General features: G+C 63.9%; 1 protein-coding gene across 1 annotated transcript in view; it reads left to right on the top strand.

The window, feature by feature from the left end:
* The first annotated feature begins 12,841 nt into the window (after positions 1 to 12,841).
* BCOR (BCL6 corepressor) overlaps positions 12,842 to 18,064 on the top strand; it is a 49,039-nt gene continuing 43,816 nt past the window's right edge. The window contains exons 1-2 of the mRNA XM_088521988.1: positions 12,842 to 12,890; positions 13,752 to 13,861. Coding sequence (XP_088378114.1) covers positions 12,842 to 12,890; positions 13,752 to 13,861 — 159 coding nt within the window. The remainder of the gene's footprint in view (positions 12,891 to 13,751; positions 13,862 to 18,064) is intronic.

Raw genomic sequence — 18,064 nt, 5'->3', positions numbered from 1 at the left:
CGATTTGATGAACAACTCTAGTCTGCATGAAGACAGGCGACTTTTTAAATGGGATTTTAATAAAGTCAGTATTGCTAAGGCTATCTATAAAAGTAACCTGCATAGGGTTTTAAACAAGTAAACTTAATGATGCTCTTAATGTTTATGACATGAATGAGGCCACTGCTAGAATACTGTGTCCACTTCTGTTGTGCTGTCTGTACGTTGAAAGTACGCTGGCAAATTAGTATGGGATCAGAAAAGAGCTACAAAGGTGATTCAAGGCCTGGGAATCACATCTTATTGCAAAAGACTAAAGAAATCCCATCTATTAATTTATCCAAGAGGAGGCTATGACTTGGTTTGATCATAGTCTTTAAGTGCCCTAAGTGTCTCTATGGGGAGATTTCTGATAGTAGAGATCTCTTTAATGTGGCAGACAAAAGCATAATGAGATCCTATGTTGGAAAATGAAGCTCTATGAATTCTGAGTAGAATAGGTGCCCTTAAAAAAAAAAAAAAAAAAAAAAACAGTGAGGGGACATAACCACTGGAACAACCAAGGCAAGCAGTGGCTTTTCTGTTACTTAAAAGTCTTTGGAGTAAGATTGTATGCCAGGCTAAAAGCTCAACCAGAATTTATGAGTCTGATACAAGACTGTCTTGTTGAAATTTACTGGCCTATGTTATGCAGCAGGTCAGACCAGCTGATCGCAACAGTCCTTTCTTGGTTTTAAAATCTATGAATCAGGTATGTCAAGTCCCTGAGACGTAATATTAGTGGAGGTCTTTAAGGAATGCCTTGTAAGCTGTCATCATTTAATTTTGTGCAAGCAGGAATATTGCCTCTTCTTCTCATTAAAAAAAAAAAATCTTTCAAGTGTTTGTTAAACAGTTGTTAATAAATATGACAACATTTTTTAGACAGCTCAACTAATTCTTCTCCCATTTGCTCAGCTCTGTTTTTCAGTGTCACAATTTCATTAGTGCTGTGTCAACTGTGGGTTCTCTAGATGGAATCTTAAATTCTGGCAAAATAATATAAGTAATACACATACCCTGGGTAGACGTCTCACTCCATATCCTCCAACGTATGCCCCCCTTCATGTCACAGGAGTGTTACAGGCTTTCTCTGTGCTCTGCACATAGGCAGAGTTTGGAACAAGCCCATACGTTCCTTGTGCAACCCCTGTCTATAGGTGGGAATCCACTGCCTATCAAACGGGTCTTTGGCCTGCAGAGCTTGTAGCTTCTCCGAGTGAGTGGCAGAGGAAAGGGAAAAGGTAGTAAGGAGATTCCTAGTATTCATGAAATTATGCAAGCTATTAACCGTCCTGAGGTTTCATAAAATGGCCTCCGGCAAACGGTCATTCAGCGGATCAGACTGTTTTTCTTACACCAGAGTAGCTTTCAAGACACCCTACAAACTTCCTTAGAATCCCTTAGAAGCCCAGAACAGAAATAGAAAACAACAAGGGCGACGACAACAACGTCCTCGCCGCGTCTCCCAGGAGCCCTGTAAAAGAAACGCGCGGAGCCCGCGACGCATCCAGCGCAACGGGACGAGAGCGGAGCCGGGCAGCGCGGCCGGGGACGGGGACGGGGACGGCGCCCCCGCGCCGCGGGGCCCCGCGGTCCCCTCGGCTCCTCCGCCCCTTGCGGCCCCCGCAGCGGGAGGCGACGGGAGCGCGAGGCCGCGCCGGGCACAACCCGCCGGGTCGCACGTTGCTCGCGAGCGGGGCCGCACTCGCCATGACAACCGGAGCGCTCCCTGCTCCCGGGGGCGGCCCCGGCAGCCGCGACCCCGTCCCGGCCCCCGCGTTTGGGGAGCGCGGGGCCGCAGGGACGAGCGCTGCGCCGCAACCCAGGCGGCTGAAAGGAGCTCGGCCGCTCGCTTCGCGTGTCCGAGAGGCTCCACGCTCCGTAATGAGGAGGGATCATTCCGAGGAAGTTCACATCAAAGGGGAAAGCAGCCCGGGCATTTGCATAATTGCCGCATTTCGGAGCTCCGGCGGCCGCGCGGCAGCCGGCCAAGCTGGGCGCCGAAGCGGTGCCTGTCCCTCGCCTCGTCCCCGGGGGGACGGCTCCGGTGCTCCAGCGGGGAGCAGGGAGGCTGCCCGGGAAGGAGGCCCCCAGGCTGCAGGCGCCCCCGGGGCCCAGCGCGGTGCTGGCGCACGGCCCCGTTGCCCGACGGCCGGGAGCCCTCGGGGCCCAGCAGCCACCGATCCGCGACAGCCGGGAAGGGGGAAATCCCTCCCCCTGCCTGCTAACCTCCCCCTTCCTCCCCGCCGGGGCTGCCCCCCGGGCGGTCGCGGCCCATGTGGCGCCGCTGCGCCGAGCTCCGCGCTCCGGGCGGCGACACGTGCGGCGCGCAGCGCGCTCGCGGCCCGCGGGTGGCTCGGCGGCCTCGCCGCGCCCCGGGGATGAAGGGATTAAGCGGCGCACTCGCCCCGCCGGGACACGTCGCCCGGCCCCGGGGAGCCGCGGGGCCTCGTCGCTCCCTGCGGAGCCCGTGCTCGGGGCCCTGGGATTCGCCGGTGCCGCTGTGTGTGCGTGTGGCGGGGGATGTCCGGGGACACCCTCTGCAGCCATCTTAAAGCGCGGAGCTGGCGCCTGGCCGAGCCCGCGGCCGCCTCCCGCCGTGCGCGGCCCTGCAGGGGAGCGTGGCTCCGGGGACCCCCCGTGCGGGGCCGCAGAGCTGGGGCTCCCCCCGCGCCGAGCTGCGCACACGCCCTGCACCTGCAGTCCCCGGGCGAGAGGCCTCCCCGCCCATCACCGCGGCCTCCTGCCCGCGGCGCGGGGGCCAGCGCGGGGTGCAGCCAGCCACCAGCCCCAGGCCCAGCTGGGGAGGTGAAACCAGCGCCAAGAGGGGCCCCAGGCGCAACGCGGCGTGCGCCTGCCCCCCGGCCCAGGCCTTCGGGGCTCCCCCTGCCCGGCCCGCGGGTGCTGCGTGGAGGGAGGCTGGCGGACGGCGGGTTATTGTGGAAAAGGCAAACGGGAGCCCGACGGGAGCCCGTCAGCGGGCGGGCTCGCCGCGTGACCGCAATGTGTTTATCTCGCCCGGGGGAAGCGGCGCGGAGCGCAGGGCCCGGCGAGGGGCAGCGCAGAGCGCTCGTGTTGGCTCTCGCTGTCGCCTCGGCGCTTATCATTTGCCTTGTCACTCATAATCAACCTCTCCCCGTCCCCTCCTCCCTGCCCCCCTCCCGTCCCAGCCGCCGCCGCCTTCTCCCCCGCGGTCAGTCGGGAAAACACTAGGAATCCATCTGAGGAGGGAGACGTGGGAAGCAGGGTCGGATGGAGCTGCGGCTCGGGCGGGCTGGGGGAGAAGATAAAAACATCTGCCTGCAGAACAAAGGTGCTCCAGGGTGGCTTTTGGTGGTGGGGCAGAACGCTGTAAATGGGAGATTTCCGTTCGCAAGACTCCGCTTGCAACGTTCCTGTCCTGCCCTTGAACTGACAAGTGAATATCTGCATCGCAACCAGAGAGTAAATCACCCCGCGCCTGGCTCGGGCGGCGCTTCCCCCGGTTGCTAAGCGCTGGGAAAGTGGCAGATTCCGAGTCGGCTCCTTCCCGGGGCTCCCGCGCCTCCGGGCCGCTCCTTCCCGGGGCTCCCGCGCCCCCGGGGCGCACGCGGAGCGGCGCGGCCGCCTGTGCGTGCCGAGCAGCGGCCGCAGGAGCGGCCGTGGGGCGGGATATCAAAGCGAGCGCCTTGGCCGCGCTCCCGGGCACGGCTCCGCTGGCACCCGCGCGCAACCGGGGCCCGGGCCAGCGCTGCGCGGCCGCCGCGTCCCCGAAGCGGCGGGGGCAACGGGGGAAAAAACAGCCCTCCCGCGCGAGCAAATGTCACCACTGCCGTTTCCGCGGCCCTCGGCGCCCGAGCGGGGCGGGCGCGCTCGGCGCTCAGCAAAATTAGCCGCGGGATAATCTGATTAGTGCCGCCGCCCTCGACGGGGCGGCGCGGGGGGGGGGAAGCGCCCGCGGTGCCGCGGCAGAGCAGACAAAGGTCCCCCGGGCACGGCCCGCGCCCGCGCAGCGCCCCGGTTAATGTTCAACCGGCCGCGGGAAGCGGCGCGCACGGATGGGCCTCCCCGCGGCTCCGCGGCGGCGGCCAAGCTGCGCGGAGGCGAGTGCGGGTGGCGCGCACACAACGCGCCTCTGCGCGCGGCGGTGCTTTTCTCCTTGGAAGTTATGTTAAAATAACATTTGTGTGCACGTTAATGATTTATTTATGTGGCTAATAACGCGCACATTCTCGCTGATATTTGTCTAGGCGAAAGACCAGCTGCGAAATGCCCCGCAGCTGCAGCCAGCGCGAGAACAGAGTGCCTTGGAAGCAGCAATCAATGCTCCTGCCACGAGCAAGGGGGCAGCTTGTTAGGCTCGCCCCGTTCCCTGGTATCGAACAGATGCAGTAGGCACTGGGGAGAGGGCACCTCTGAGGAGGCCACCCGTGCCCGCTGCTCAGCGGCCAGGCAGGGTGAGCCCGCAGGCCGAACGCGTGTCCCCAGCCAGGGCAGGGGACACGACAACGACCAGACGCTCCCAGGACTATCTCGGGTTAGATGGCGATAAGCAGAGCGAGCGTCCGGAGAGCGGCTCCAGAAGCCGTCCACGAAGGTGTCCGGTTTCCCCGCTCCTCCAGCAAGCACAACCGACAGGTTCAGCGAGATCGCGGCCTCTCTGCCTACGAGCCTTCGCGATAATTTTTCTTTCTCTCTCTTTTTTTTTTTTTTCCCCAAACATCCACGGGAATACCTGTCCTCCCGCAATGCAAATCGCTACGCAAATAGATGCCCGCGGCCGCTGCTCCCCGCAGAGCCCGGAGGGAAGCGCCAGCCCCGGCGCAGCCCCGCTCGCAACTCGCGGCTGCGCTAGGAAGGGCCGTGCAGGAGCCCGCGCTTCGTCCCGGAGGCCTCCACGCATCCCTGGCTGAGCAGCGCCCCGGCGCTGAGCGCAATTAGCATCACAGGCACTAAAATAGGAGAGCGCGGCGCTGAATTTAATTTGCAGGCATAAAAAAAAAAAATAACACTCGGAGCTGCCTGCCGAGCAGCGCGGCGAGGGAGGCTGCAGGCGGGGGCGAGCACAGGAGGAGCCCGCGGAGCGCGACCCGCGCAGCGCAGCACAGCGCGCTCCTTCCCGCCGCTCCTTCCTGCCCCGCCGACGCGCACACGCCGCGTCCGCGCAGCCTTCCTGCCCGCGGGCCTCGGGGGAGGAAATTGCTCGGGGGGGTGGGTAGGGAGGACGATTTAGCAACCCCCCCGTTTTATTTTCCTTTTTCCTCTCTTCCCCCCAAACTGCCTCCCACTAGCAGCAGAAGTTCACCGGAGAGCGAGGCAGAAAGAAAGGGAAAGCGAGGTTTCCGAGAGGGAAAAATAAAAAGGAAAGGCGAAAAATAGCGAGGTAGAGATTAAAAAAAAAAAAAAAGTCGCAATAACGAGACCCACCGATCGGCTGGGAAGCTCGCGGTATCCGGCCGGGGGAGGCGGGGGGAAGGAAAGGAGAAAAGCGGGCTTTAAAAAAAAAACTGGAAGGCAAAAGCTGTTGGGGAGGAAGTGTAAGCCGAGAGGAGGCTGGGGGAGGGGAGAGCGCGCCATCTTTTCATGTCACAGTCGCAGAGACAGCGCCGGGCTCGGCCACAGCGTCTCGGTTTCTTTTTAGCAGCGGAAAACGTGCGATTAGCAGGCGGCGGGCGGGAGCAGCCGCGCTGCGCGCACACGCGGCCCGCAGCCCCGTCTCGGCGCCGCGTAATCCCGGCGCTCAGCCCTGCTGCACCCCCTCATTAAAAACCCGTAGGTTTCCTCCTCCTCCTCCTGCGTTCTCCGAGGAAAACAACACCGGCCACGGCCTCCACCCGGGCAGCTCCGCGCGTCTTTGCGCTGCTCTGCGCTGGGGCGGCCCGCGGGCCTCGCGCTCCCGGCGCCGCTCCGGGTGGCCCCAGGCAGTAGGGGGAGAATTAGAGGGTGATGTTCCCCTTTTGGGAGCCCCGCTGCCCCCCGCAGGGCGCATAGCCGGTGTGTGTGTGGGGGGGCTCTGTCTCCCCACCCTCCGGGGCTTCTGCCGCCCACCGAGTCGAGGGGGTGGCGAGGGGAGAGCGCGGCCCCGCGCGGCCCCGCGGAGGGCTCTTTATCCCGCAGCGCTCAGAGCCCTCACGGTGCGGGGCAGCATCACCTGCCTCCGCCGCGGGCTCCTCCGCGCGCCTCCCCGCGGGGCGCAGCGCCCAGGAGGAGCGCAAAGAAGCGCGGAGAGGCGCCCGCATCCTCCGCGGCGCCCGGGGAGACCTTCCCGCCTGCTGCGGCGGCCGCCCGGGCCCGGAGCCGCGCGGAGCTGCCCGGGGCCGGGGGCGGGAGGCGGGGGGGCCGCATCCCGCCCGGCGAGGGGATTTGCTGGGTCGTTGGCTGCGCCTGGGGAAAGGCGGGCGGGGGGGGCGGGCTGGCTGCGCCGAGCGGAGGGGGATTTGAGAGGGAAGGGAAGGGGGGCTGGGCTCGGCGGAGGGGGAGGGGGGTGGCTGCCGCCGCTGCCGGGGCCGGCAGTTGTTATTATTGTTATTATTATTGCCGTTATTGTTATTATATTTAGGTAGTGGGAGCGGCGGAGGCTGTGCCTGGCGAGGGGGGGCTGCGCCCGCGGAGGGGGCTGGAGGTGAGGGCGGTGGGAGAAGCGTCTCCTCTGTTTCTAATAAAGGAAACGACTTTTATTGAACGATAAATGCAGGGGAACGAAAGTCGTGTGGGTGCCTGGTGGGGGCGACGGCTTTGGCGGCGAGAGGGGGGCAGGCGGCTGCCCGTGCCGGCGGGGGGGGGGCGATTTGGGGGGCACTAGGGGGTAGTACGTTGGCTGCAATGGAAATGGATGGGCAAAGGATGTCCCTGATCGTGGGGGGTGCTGAGGGTAGGGGGGCTGGATGCTCTCGTAGTGGGGCCCAGGGGCGTACAGGCCGTGGGGTGATGCTCTCTGCCCCCTTGGCCAGGGTGGGGGCTGAGGGGGAGGTGTCGGCTGCGCCTTGCCGGTTGGGACTTGATAGGGGCGGTAGGAGACACGTCTCCTGTTTCTAATAAAGGAATCGGCTTTTATTGAAGGATAAATGCAGAGAACCAAAGTCGTGTGGGCTGCAGCCGCCGAGCTTCGTTAGCTGCCGATATGACTGTGAAGATAAAACGCTCCACAGTCACTCGGGAGCGCGCAGCCCGAGCACGCGCAACCCTCCCGGCGCGGCCCGGCCCGGCCCAGGTCCGCGTCCGCTCGGGTCCCCGCCGTGTGCGGGCAGTTGGGACCGTGCTAACGGCTCGGTCTTGGGACTCGGCCAAGTTCTGATTTAGGGGAACTCTGGGGATGAGTAATCGCGCCAGGCTAAGGGTTTAGGAGTTTCTTTTTCTCTCTCTCTTCTGCTTCTTTTTTTTTTTTTCCCCGTGTCATCAGCTGCAGACCCACTCCCTCCGAGAACGCAGCACCGACGGGTTTCTGAGAAGGGCGGCAGGAGGAGACGCCGCTGCGCCGGGGAACCCCCTGTTCCCTGGCGGCCGCCCCAGTTGCCGGTCCCGGGACGGGGTTTCGCGTCCCGGATCACGCGTGGGTCCGTGCGCTCGGCCTGGCTGGGGCAAGCGGGGGCGCGCACTACGGTGCCCCCACCACGGCCTCGCGTGAGCCCTGTGGGCAGCTTTTCCATCGCGGCGGGGACACGGCTCGGTCACGCCGTGCCCCCGGGGAAGTCAGGGATGCCTTTCTTGAGCGGCATCGCGGCTTATCGCGACTCAGCGAGGGCAGCAGGGGGAAACTCCGGCCCCGCTGGGATGGGAAGCAGCGTGCGGCGTGCCTGGAGCTCCGCGGTTGCAGCAGGCTGCCGTGCGCGCCGGGCGCCGCGTGCCCGCGGAGCCGCCCGCGCCCGCGGCGGCCTCTGCGCGCACGGGCGAGGCCGCGGAGCGCGGAGGCGGGCGCAGGGTAGGAAACGACCACGGGGAAGGAAACGGCCGGGGGCTGGCGGGGGGAGGAAGCAGAAGTGACTCGGCGCCGAGAGCCGCCGCCGCCGCCGACAGGGGATCCTGCAAGTGCGCTCGGCTCGGCCCCACGAGCAGCATCGCGCGGGGCCGCGCTCCCGCCCCCGCCTGCTCCCGTCGGGGCTTTTTGCGGTCAAACGGCCTGTAAACACCGAGCTCGGTGGCTGCTCTCCGTGTTTCGCGTGTTTCGTGCCCGGCTGGGCCCTCCCTGGTGGAACCAGGCTCGGGCCGGGGCTGCGCTGCTAATCTCGGCGTTTCGCGATTTTCAGCCGCTTGATGACCTGCGTGATTTGCCTTCCGTGGGACACATGCCACGAGACAAATCCTGCCTCGTTTCGGGTACAGCGATTGTAGAGGGAGGGCGCAGGGGGTGCAAGCGTGCGTGAAGTGAGAGCTGGGGTTTAAATGGCATTTGTAGACGGGAACTTTTACCCCCCTTCCCCCCCTTTTTTGAAGCCGCTTTCGAAATGAACATTTCTGCGATAAGAGGTGACCGATCAGAATCGCTGGGGGGAGGTTGTAAGCAGACGTTTTGCCCCAGCTTACTGTTATCTTATCTTTCACACTTGCAGGGCGAAAAAGTGGCTTATCTTTATACCCACCCCCCTCTCGCCTTAATTGCTAAAAACACTGTGAAGTGTTAAGTACAGGACTAAAGAATCTCTCCGCGTGTCTGCCGGGAGAGAGGGGGAAAAAAAAACATCAAATACGATCCTGCTTGAAAAAATAGGGGCTTTTCTCTGGAAAAAAAATAGAAGTCCGCACGTGTGCACATCGAGCGCCGTGGCCGCTCTGATGCTGCGCGCTCCCGTTTGAGTTGCCCACCGGGGAGCAAGTGCCGCGCTCGCGGAGGCCTCCGCGGGGCGCAGGGAATAACGCCCGGGTCTTATGGATCCGGCCGCGGATTAAGCGCTGAGCGGCAGGCGGCGATTCCCTTTCCCCTCCCCGAAACACAGCACAAAAACAAACCCAGGAGGAGGACGGAGGTGGTTCCGCGACTCTATCCCATTCCTAACACGCAGGCCGCAGGCTGCGCGCACACTCCTGCAAACCATGGCGCTTCCCCGCGTTACATCCGAGCTCGGCAGCGCCACGGCCGCGGAGCCTCCCTCGCTTCCCCCTCCGCGCACAGGCCGGGACCCGGGAGCAGCTCGGGCTCCCCCCCGGCGGGAGACTCCGCCGCGGGGGGAACCGCGGAGCTCGTGGAGAGGCGGATTTCTAACGGAGCGGGCTTCTCCGCTCTTGGAGCTGGCGTTTTGCGGCGCTCCAGCCCCTGCTTGCGGCCCGGCTCCTGCCCCGGCCCTGCCGGTGCTGGCCGGGCCCGCTCCCGAGCGCTCCCCGCCGCCCCTCGAGCTGCCGTTTTCACCTCCCCGGACTTCTCCCCGCGGGGTTTCGCCTTGCGGTTGCAGCTCCCCCGCTCCCCTTGCAAAGAGCTGCACACCGGGGTCCTTCCCCCCGCCCCAAAGCGGACAAAATGGCCGAGATGCGCGAGCAGGAGCGAAGGAGGGGGCGGCAGGGCCCCCGCTCCGCAGGCAGCCGGGCCGGTGCCGTCCCCCGGTGTCCCCGGGCAGCCGCAGGCCGAGACGTGTGTGTGAGTGTGAGTGTGAGTGTGAGCGTGCGCAGCGCCCCGAGGATCGCGGCCCCGCGGCTCTCATAAAGAGCGGGAAAAGGGTGCGGAGCGGGCGCGCAGATTTGTCATCCTTCCTTTGTAAGGCAGAGATAGCGGCGCTCAGTCCGTGAACCGAGCGCGGCTCGGGCCCTTCTGCGGAGCGGGAGGGAAAATAATGGATCTCCTGTCAGCGGAGTAGCCCTGAACTACGGAGTAAAATTATAGTACTTGTGCTATGCAAAATCCCCCTTGATTGCGCGGGGAGTTTGCGCGGCGGTGTAACAATATGCTGGCACCGTGTCAGGTCTGAAAGCGCTGCAGACCCTGTATAACGCCAATTGAGGCTTGTCTTGTTTTGTTATTCAGATTTCTACACTTCCATTAAAAACAGCCTCACAATAAGCAATGATAAAGGTCTGATTTAAGACACACTCAAGCAGGGCAATTCAGAGCTTAGGACAGTGATCTGTTATTTATAGGCTTTTCCTAGCACTCATCACCAGGCTGTCTGAGCACCTCGCTCGCATTAATTCATTTTACCTTCGCAACGCCCAGCTCCCCTCTCTCCTTTCCCATGCCCAGGAGACCCGAGTGCTCCGCTTTTCCATTTTGTCAGCGGGGGAGCCAGGAACGCAGGGGGGCCGGGGCCCGGCCTCGCCGCTTGCGCGTTTTAACCCCCAGCTTTCTGGAGCACGAGCGAGAGGCGCTGCCCGAGCTGCGGAGTGAGTGAGGTGCCAAGCGGGCCAAGCGGGACGAGGAGAGGCAGCCCCGAGGTAAAGGAGAGCCAGGGCACAGCCATCCCAACGGGAAGCCTCCTGCGAGAAGCCCCCGCTGACATTAGCAACGGATTATTATTGTTGTTGTTGTTATTATTATTATTACTTTACGAGGTTAAGCGCTGAGCGTTAGCGGAGCAGCCGTGCGGCCCCCCCCTCGCCGCGCCGAGGAGGGAACAGCGCAGCGGCCTGACCCGCGGGTCGGCTCCCTCCGGGCCCTGTGGGAAGAGCGGGAGCGGGGGGTTGGAAAAACGGCCCGCTCATCTGCAAGAGGCTGCTCTGCGTTTGCCGGGCCGGGCCGAGCCAGGCCACGGGAGGAGCGAACTGAAGCGCCAATGTGTGCGCCGGCAGCCGCCGAGGCCGGCGAACAAAAAGGGCACAGAGGGGAACAAGCGCCGTTCTGTTCCTGCCGGCCGCCGGGGAAACTGCGGCCACAAAGGAAGAAAGTTTAGCGGCAGTCAAAAATAAAAAAAAAATAAAATAATGCAAAATAATTAAATAAAGAGAAGCGAATTTTCCCCGAGATAACTAAAGGGGAGCGAAAAAAGAAGAAGGAAAAAAAACACCCCAAGCCCCGCGCTGTGGCCGCACACATGTGGCCCGGGCTGTGCTGCACCGGGAGAGCGTACGGGGCGACATTTGCGATTCAGGCGCGGGCCAGTGGCACGGCGGGTCAGAGCTGCGCGAGAGACAAAGCCGAGCAAAGCCGGGAGACGCGCAGGTCCTGCCTTCCTAGCTCAAGAAGCAATTTTAATGAGGTTTTCCTAGAAAAAAAAAAGAGGCCTTTCCTCCAGCTGTGTGTCTGTAACTCACGTGTGTTCAGTCTAATAACTTTTAATGTCTAGCCCTAAAACGTCTTTATAAAAAATAGCTTTACAGCGTAATAGGCCAGGTGTCCTTCTGCTTGTTATCGGAGATTAGAAAAACGTGTGGGAGCGTTTTCAGATGCGTACCCCGCAACGCCGGGATCCATTGCGGCGCCTGGCCAGGCCGGGTCGGGCCGGGCCGGGCCGGGCCAGGCCGGGCCGCGGCGGCGGCTCCGCAGCTCCCGGGCGGGGAAGCGGAGCGGCGCGGCTGGAGTTTCGGGTTTCAGGCGGTGGATATTTCACTTCTGCTTTGAGCCGGGCCACTTCTGAAGAGATACGTAGCAGGAAAGCAAAGCCCCGTGCAGACGGTTGCATAAAACGCGCTCCCCCCGTCCCCAGCTCGCGGCCTGGCCCGGCTGCCGGCACGGCCGTGCGCGCGGAGTGTTGATCGTGTGTGCGCAGCGCGTCCTCCGCGTGCGCGGCCACCGCTGCGGGCTGCTGCCGGCCCCGGCGCTTTCCCTCGCGTGCCTTAGGTGCTAGATTAGTAACTTTGAGCGGTTTTGTTATTTTTTAGGGGGTGGGGGCACGCTTTGATACAACCACCATTAGGGAACTCCCGCGTTGCCATCTCCAGAGACACGCAGCAGCGTTAGCGAGCAAGCAGGCAGCCCTGCTCTGGCGCTAAGCGCCGCTCTCCCTTCTTTCCCTGGCAGCTCGCTGCCTCTTCGGAGCCTCTTTTTTTTTTTTTTTTCCTCTTTGCGCGACGGGTCCTGGACGCGGCGATTAGGAGCCCCCCGGGGCGCGCTGTCCGCGCTAATCGCCTCGTGCCTGGCAGCCGCTCGCACCACGAGCCGCGGCGCTCGCCGCGGCAGCGACGTGGCCGAGCGGCGCTTCCCGGGGCGGGCGCCGGCGCCCGCGGGGCCCCGCGGTCGGGGCCGCGGGAGGCTCCGCGCCGCGGGCTGCGCGCTCCGCAGCGGGCGGCAGCCGCCCGCACGGGCGGGACGGACGCGGAATTTACGAGAGGAGCTCCGCGAGCCAAGAAAGTTCCCTTGCCAAAGTAAATAGATGCAGCCGATAACTACCAAGCCGGAGATTAAAGGGCTCCTGGAACCTTAAAGTGGCCGGGGAAAGGCGAGCCAGGGACCTGCGCTCCCGTCGCCACTGTGGCCCGTCTTGCCGGACAATTCGTGCGCGGTGAAACCCCTTTCGGGGCTCCCGAGCCGACACCGGGCGCTACGGCACTTTAATACGGTGCCTCCCCGCTCCGCTCCCGCGCCCGCCGCCCCGCGCAATGCAGACGTTGACAAACGAGTGCCTTTTTAATATATATATATATATTCCATTTTTAGAGCCAGCAGAAGGCGAAAGGGGGGCGGGTGGCGGAGTGTGTGTGTGTGTGGGGGGGGAGCAAAGCAGCGCGACCGAGGTGCGGACTATGGGAAGTTGGGGTGGGAATCGCGAGGGTCCCTAAGCGCTGCGGGGGGGCAGGGAGCCCGGGGGGGGGGTCCCGAAAAGGGACGGCGTGTGTGGGGAGGAGGGCACCTCCAGAGTGTTGCGGGGTGGGGGGCCGCGGGGAGACAGCGCCGGTGGCTGCGGGAAGTGCCGGGTGCCCGTGCGGGGGAGCCGCGGGCGCGGGGAGGCGGCGGCAGCGCGGCCCGGCGCGGAGCCTCGCAGCGATGTCTGGCAGCGCCGCCGCCGCCGGCTTTGACAGCTCGGCGGAGCGCGGTGAGCGGAGCTTTATGGTAATTGCGCTTCCCCGCTGGCCTTCTGGGTAGCGAGCGGGAGCGGGGGACACGGGGGGGGGGCGGCTTTCCCCTCCCGTCCGGGGGGGGAGGTTGGCGGGGTCCCCCCCGGGGCGCCCGCCGCTTGGCAGCGACCCGCGGAGCGGGCGAGGGGCGGGCGGCGGGGGGAGCAAATCAATTAGTCAGGGCAAGGCGGGGGGGCGGCCAGGCTGGGCAGGGAAACGCAGCCAGGGGAGGGGGAAAAAAATAGGGGGAAAAAAAAAGCGGTGGCGGCGGCGCTGCTGCTGCTGCTGCTGGCGGCGGCTCCCTCGGTGCAGCGCCTGCCCGGGGGGAGGGGAAGGGAGGCGGCGGCTGGAGGAGGAGGAGGGAGGAGGGAGGGGGATGCGAGGGGAGCGCAGCGTGCAGCAGACGGAGCGCGGTCTCCCAGCGGCAAGGTGAGGAAGAGCGGCTTTCCCGGCGGACTCGGGAGGGGAGGGGGGAGAGCGAGCGAGCGAGAGGAAGAAAAAGAGAGCGAGAGAGGAGGAGAGGAGGAGGAGGAGAATTAAATCCCCAGCCGCACACACACGCACACGCACACACAAAGCCGGGCCACGGGAGACGGCGGCGATGCGGGCAGCGCCGCAACTTCGCCCGGAGCCAGGCAGCAACATGGCGCTGCTGGAGCCGGGCGCGCAGCCGGCGTGAGCGGCGCGGGCCGAGCCGCGCAGGGCCCCCCCGGGCCGCGCAGAGCCGCCCCGGGCACCTGCCCCGGCCGCCGCGCTCCGCGTCCCCCGCGCCGCCCGCGCGGAGCGGCGGGAGGGAGAGCAGGAAACTTTTCCCGCCCCCCCCCCCCGCGCTTTTCCAGCCCCCGCGGCGGGGCTGCCCTTCCGGGCAGAGCAGCGGCGAGAGGCGACGCGGCGGGACGCGGCGCGGAGCGGAGCGCGCCCGCCGCAGCTGCGCGGCGCCCACACGAAGGTCAGTGCTGCGCGGAGCGGAGCGGGCTGCGCTGCGCGGGTGCGGAGGCGCCGCGGGGCTCCGCCGCTCCGGGCTGCGGGGCCGGGGGCGTCGGGCGGAGTTCGGGGGCAGTTGCTCGCGGAGCTGCGTGTTTTGGGGCGCGGGAGAAGGCGCGGGCGCCGGGCGTGCTGTCCGCTCCCGCGCGGCGGCTGCCGGCTGTTCCCCACGTCTCTCACTCCGCGCTGTGGGAACCACCGAGGGAGCCCCGCGCTCCCGGGGAGCGAGTGGGGGGACACGCGGCGCGGGGCGGCCGGGGTAGGTGCGGGGCGGCCGGCGGCAGCGGAGCCCGCGCCGTGTGTCCCCCCCCGCGGTGCGCGGTGCACGTGGGGCGCGCGGCGCGGGGCTTCCCCGCGCGCTGCCCTCGGGCCCGGCGGGACACGGAAGTTTGGCGGGGCGGGCGCTGGGAGCGCGGGGCCGCCGCTGCGGGGGGGGTCGGCGGGGCCATCAAAGCGGCGGGGGGGGCGGGGGGCGGCGGGGCCGCTTTGTGAAGCGCGGGCCAAGCGGGCGGCTCTGCGCAGCATATGAGGCATTTGATGTTGGCGGAGCGAGGCCGGGGGCGAGGGCTGCGCAGCCTTCGCGTTCCTCTTCCTTTCTTTTTTTTTTTCCTTTTTATTTTCCCCTCCCTCTCTCGTTTCCGCGATGTCTGTCGGCTGCAGGGTTTAGCGGTCGGGGAAGGGGGTGAGGAGCGGCGGGGGGGGGTGGTGCTTTGCGCCTTCCCCCCCGACAGGAAAAAAAAAAAAAAAAAAAAAAGCCCGGACGTAGCGAGCGCGGTGTAAAACTGACAAAGTGCGGGGACTGCGCTTTAATGGCATCGCCGCGGAGCTCCTCGCGGCGTTAATTCCCACTAATGAATCTTTTCCAGAAACTCTGCTCATTGCTTTCATCTGCTCTCGGGAGCCCGCAGCTTTTGTATTCCTGTTTGTATTAAAAAAAAAAAATCCGGGGCGGGGGAGAAGCAGCTTGTCCGCACCGTGCAGCCTTGTGGCAAGGCGCGGATTTTTTCATTAACTTTATTATTATTGTTACGATTATTTCCCCTCCCCGTGGCCCTGCCCCGCTAAAGAGCCGCCGCGGAACAAAGCGGGGGGCGCGGGGCGAGGCCCCGCGGCAGCGCCCGCGTCCCCCCGCCCGGCTCCCCGCCGTCCCCCCCCGGCTCCCGCCGCCCCCCTCCGTGTCCCCGCCGTCCCCGGCGGCGCCCGCCTCTCCTAGCGCGGCGCCCCCGCCGTAGCGCGGTCTCGCGCCGAGGTTTCGCCCCGGAGAAGCTGCCGCCTGCGTGTGTGTCTGGAGCCGGTGCCGTCGCTTGCAACACACCGATTCATTTCCTTTCGGCTCCGCTGCCGAAGCCGCTGGGTGTTTTTTTTTCCCCCTTTCCCTCCTTCTTTTCCACGAGGCAGCGCAGCGCTCCCCCTAATTGCTTTTAGGAGGATTAGGAGCAAATTCCTCTCTCCCCCCGCCACGTTCCCCCCTCTCACCCCCTCCCCGCCCGCGGTTGCCTTCGCGCGCCGGGGTTGCAGTTTATCCCTGGTGCAGTTCTTTGAATTGCTGTCACAAATAGGTGACTCAGAGTTAATTAGGAAGTATGCACTGGATCAATGGGCTGCACAGCTCATTAGTTATTCCCCAGCCTTTTGCAGCGTCGGACCTCCGGCTCCTCGGCCCGCACCTCCTTAACGCGAGGCGCGGGGGGCACCTCGGGTGACGGGGGCAGCGCCGCGGTTAACGCGGGCGCCGGAGTTTCCAGGGTGGCAGGTTGTGTGCGGGCGAGCAGCCGCGGCCGGGTTTTGCTGCCCCCTTCCCTTCCTGTCGTCCCGTGTGTCCCCCCCCGCGCTGCAAACCTGCCTCGCAAACCTGCCTCCGTGGCCGGGCGCGCAGGGCCCTCTCCCGCCGCGAGGTCGGAGCGACGAGCCGGGAATGTTACCAAAAACAAACAGGCACCACAAAAAAAAAAAAAAAAAAAAAAAAAGTGTGTATGTGTTTATTGGAGCGTACGCTGAGAGAGCAGACAAAATCTCATTTGTCAGGCATGAAGGTGGGCTGTGTGCACGGCTATAAATACACCGGGCAGGATTGTATCGCGGTCACTTTTCTGTTCTTCGCCATTTCTAAGGTGAGCGGCGGAGGCCGAGGGACCGGGCAGGGGCTTCTCCCGGTATTGTTTGCCCGCCTGTGATAGATCGGTCTAGACAGCCGCTCAGGCTCCCTGCGAGCTCGGGAACCGGAGCCTGAAAGGGAGAGTGGGGGAGCCGGAGAGGAAAAGGTCACCGCGATATTTTTTTTCTTTCTTTTTTTTTTTTCTCCTTTTTTTTTTGGTGGCCGTGGTTGTTAACCCTTAGAGCTGAGAGGGGATCGTGGCTTCGGCAGCAGGTCGCAGGGATGTGACGGGGAGGCTCTGGGGGTCCGAGGTGCGCTGCGCCGGCCGTCTAATTGCCTTTTAAGAGCTGTTTCCCACAACAGGAAAAGGAGTTTACGAGGCGAGCGCCAGATTATTTCGTTCCCAGAAGTTTCCTCTCTCTGGAAACTCCGCGGAGCCGCTCAGCGGCTGCAGCCGCTCTGCCGTCCCCCTCCCTGGGGGCAGCGGGGCCCGGGCGATTAGGAGCTGCCGCCGCTGCCTGGGCCCGGCCCCCCTGCCGTGGGCTGCTACAGAAAACACGCGGGGAGGCGACACCAGGGATGTCCGTCCGTCCCTGCTGTCTCCCACTCTGGCAACTTGTCCCTGCACCGCCCTGGGCCAGGGGCTGCAAGGGATGTGTGTGCGTGAAAGCGGGGGTCGCGTTGGCTTTGCAGCGCTAGGAAGCCCGCGGCTTTTTCCGTGTGTGCGCAGCCTGTAGCACGTAGGTGCAGACGTCGGGCTGAGGCACGTGGGGCTGGACAGAGGGCACACGTCGTGCGGTGAAAGGGCAGCTGCGAGCGCAGGGCTTGCACCCCTCCTGGGCTGCATTCGGGCCCCTGTGCTCTCTTGCTGTGTGCGTGCATCTCCTTTTGTACGGCGGTGATCTCCGTGGACTGCGAGCTGCGATCGTGCCGTGCAAGCCTGGGCGGCACAGATTAAACGCAGTTAAAGCTCTCGAGCGCGAGATAAAAGCGGGTTTTGTTGGATTCGCCTGCAGCGCAGACCATTCCCATTCCTCTTTGTCTGAGCCCTGGTTCCGGGCGCTACAGCCTTATTGGAAATGCTCCCGCGCAGCCCGCGGAGCAGGGCAGCAGGCAGCTCAGCGCTTATTTACACGTCACATCTAAATACATCTCTAATTAGATAGAAGCAATGCCGGAAATGGCAGATTTGTTGCATATCTAATAGAGACCAGTGCAAACAGACTCAGCGGGGCTTCCCTCTCTCTTCGCCCCCCTCCCCAAAAAAACACAGCAGCAAGACCAAGCTGGTAACGTGAGACTGAGCAGAACCAAGCGTGTTTTGAACCCCACTCCAATATTTAAAGCGGTACTTAGAACGTGTGAACTGTATGCCCAAATATGGACTGGGCCTTGAAACAATACTGGTGCCTTGGCGTCATTCCTGGTGGTGGTGGACAACCCCGGCTCCATGTCACGCACTGCATCTGCCTTCACCAGGATGTGCTGAGAGTGGCAGCCTTCCAGGCGATTCCAAACTGTCCCCTTCTCCCCTCGGCCTCCCCCGCCGCACAATAATTTGCTCTTCCCGGGGCCAAGAGCACGGAGAAGGTAAATCTGGTGCCCTCAGCGTGAGGCTGTGGAGCGCTCAAGCATCCGCGGGAGCAAACTTTGCGGGGCTGTGCAGCTGCGAGACCACACAAAGTTGTTGATGTGCTTTGGGCCCCGGCTTGTGGGGAAAATGGGCTGAGGCCAGCGCGGCACGGGAGGCTCGGTGCTGCGCATACCAAAGCGCTCTCGGCAGATCCGTGGCTGTTGCTTCGGTGAGCACTGAACTTTTCCCGGCGAGTGGCCCTCACAGAGACAGGCAGAGGGCCTGCTCCAGCTGGCTGTGGAGCAAGTGTGACTCCGGCCAGGATGGGGATTGGGTTCCGGCTGCCGGTGGTGTGGGCCAGGGCGCCGGGCCCTGCAGTGCGGTCCGGCCACGCAGGTGATCGGCGATACCGCTGCCTTTCCCCCCGAGCGCCACGATGCATCCTGGTTTAGTGCAGCCTTACGAAGAGCAGCATAAAGCCGAGTTTAATATTTCCTCCT

This window comes from Tinamus guttatus, unplaced genomic scaffold (assembly GCF_059628265.1).
Source record: "Tinamus guttatus ecotype Peru unplaced genomic scaffold, ASM5962826v1 Tinamus_guttatus_pri_ptg000008l, whole genome shotgun sequence".
Lineage (NCBI taxonomy): Eukaryota > Metazoa > Chordata > Aves > Tinamiformes > Tinamidae > Tinamus > Tinamus guttatus.
Note: the sequence above shows the minus strand (reverse complement) of the source record. Positions and strands in the feature narration are given on the sequence as shown.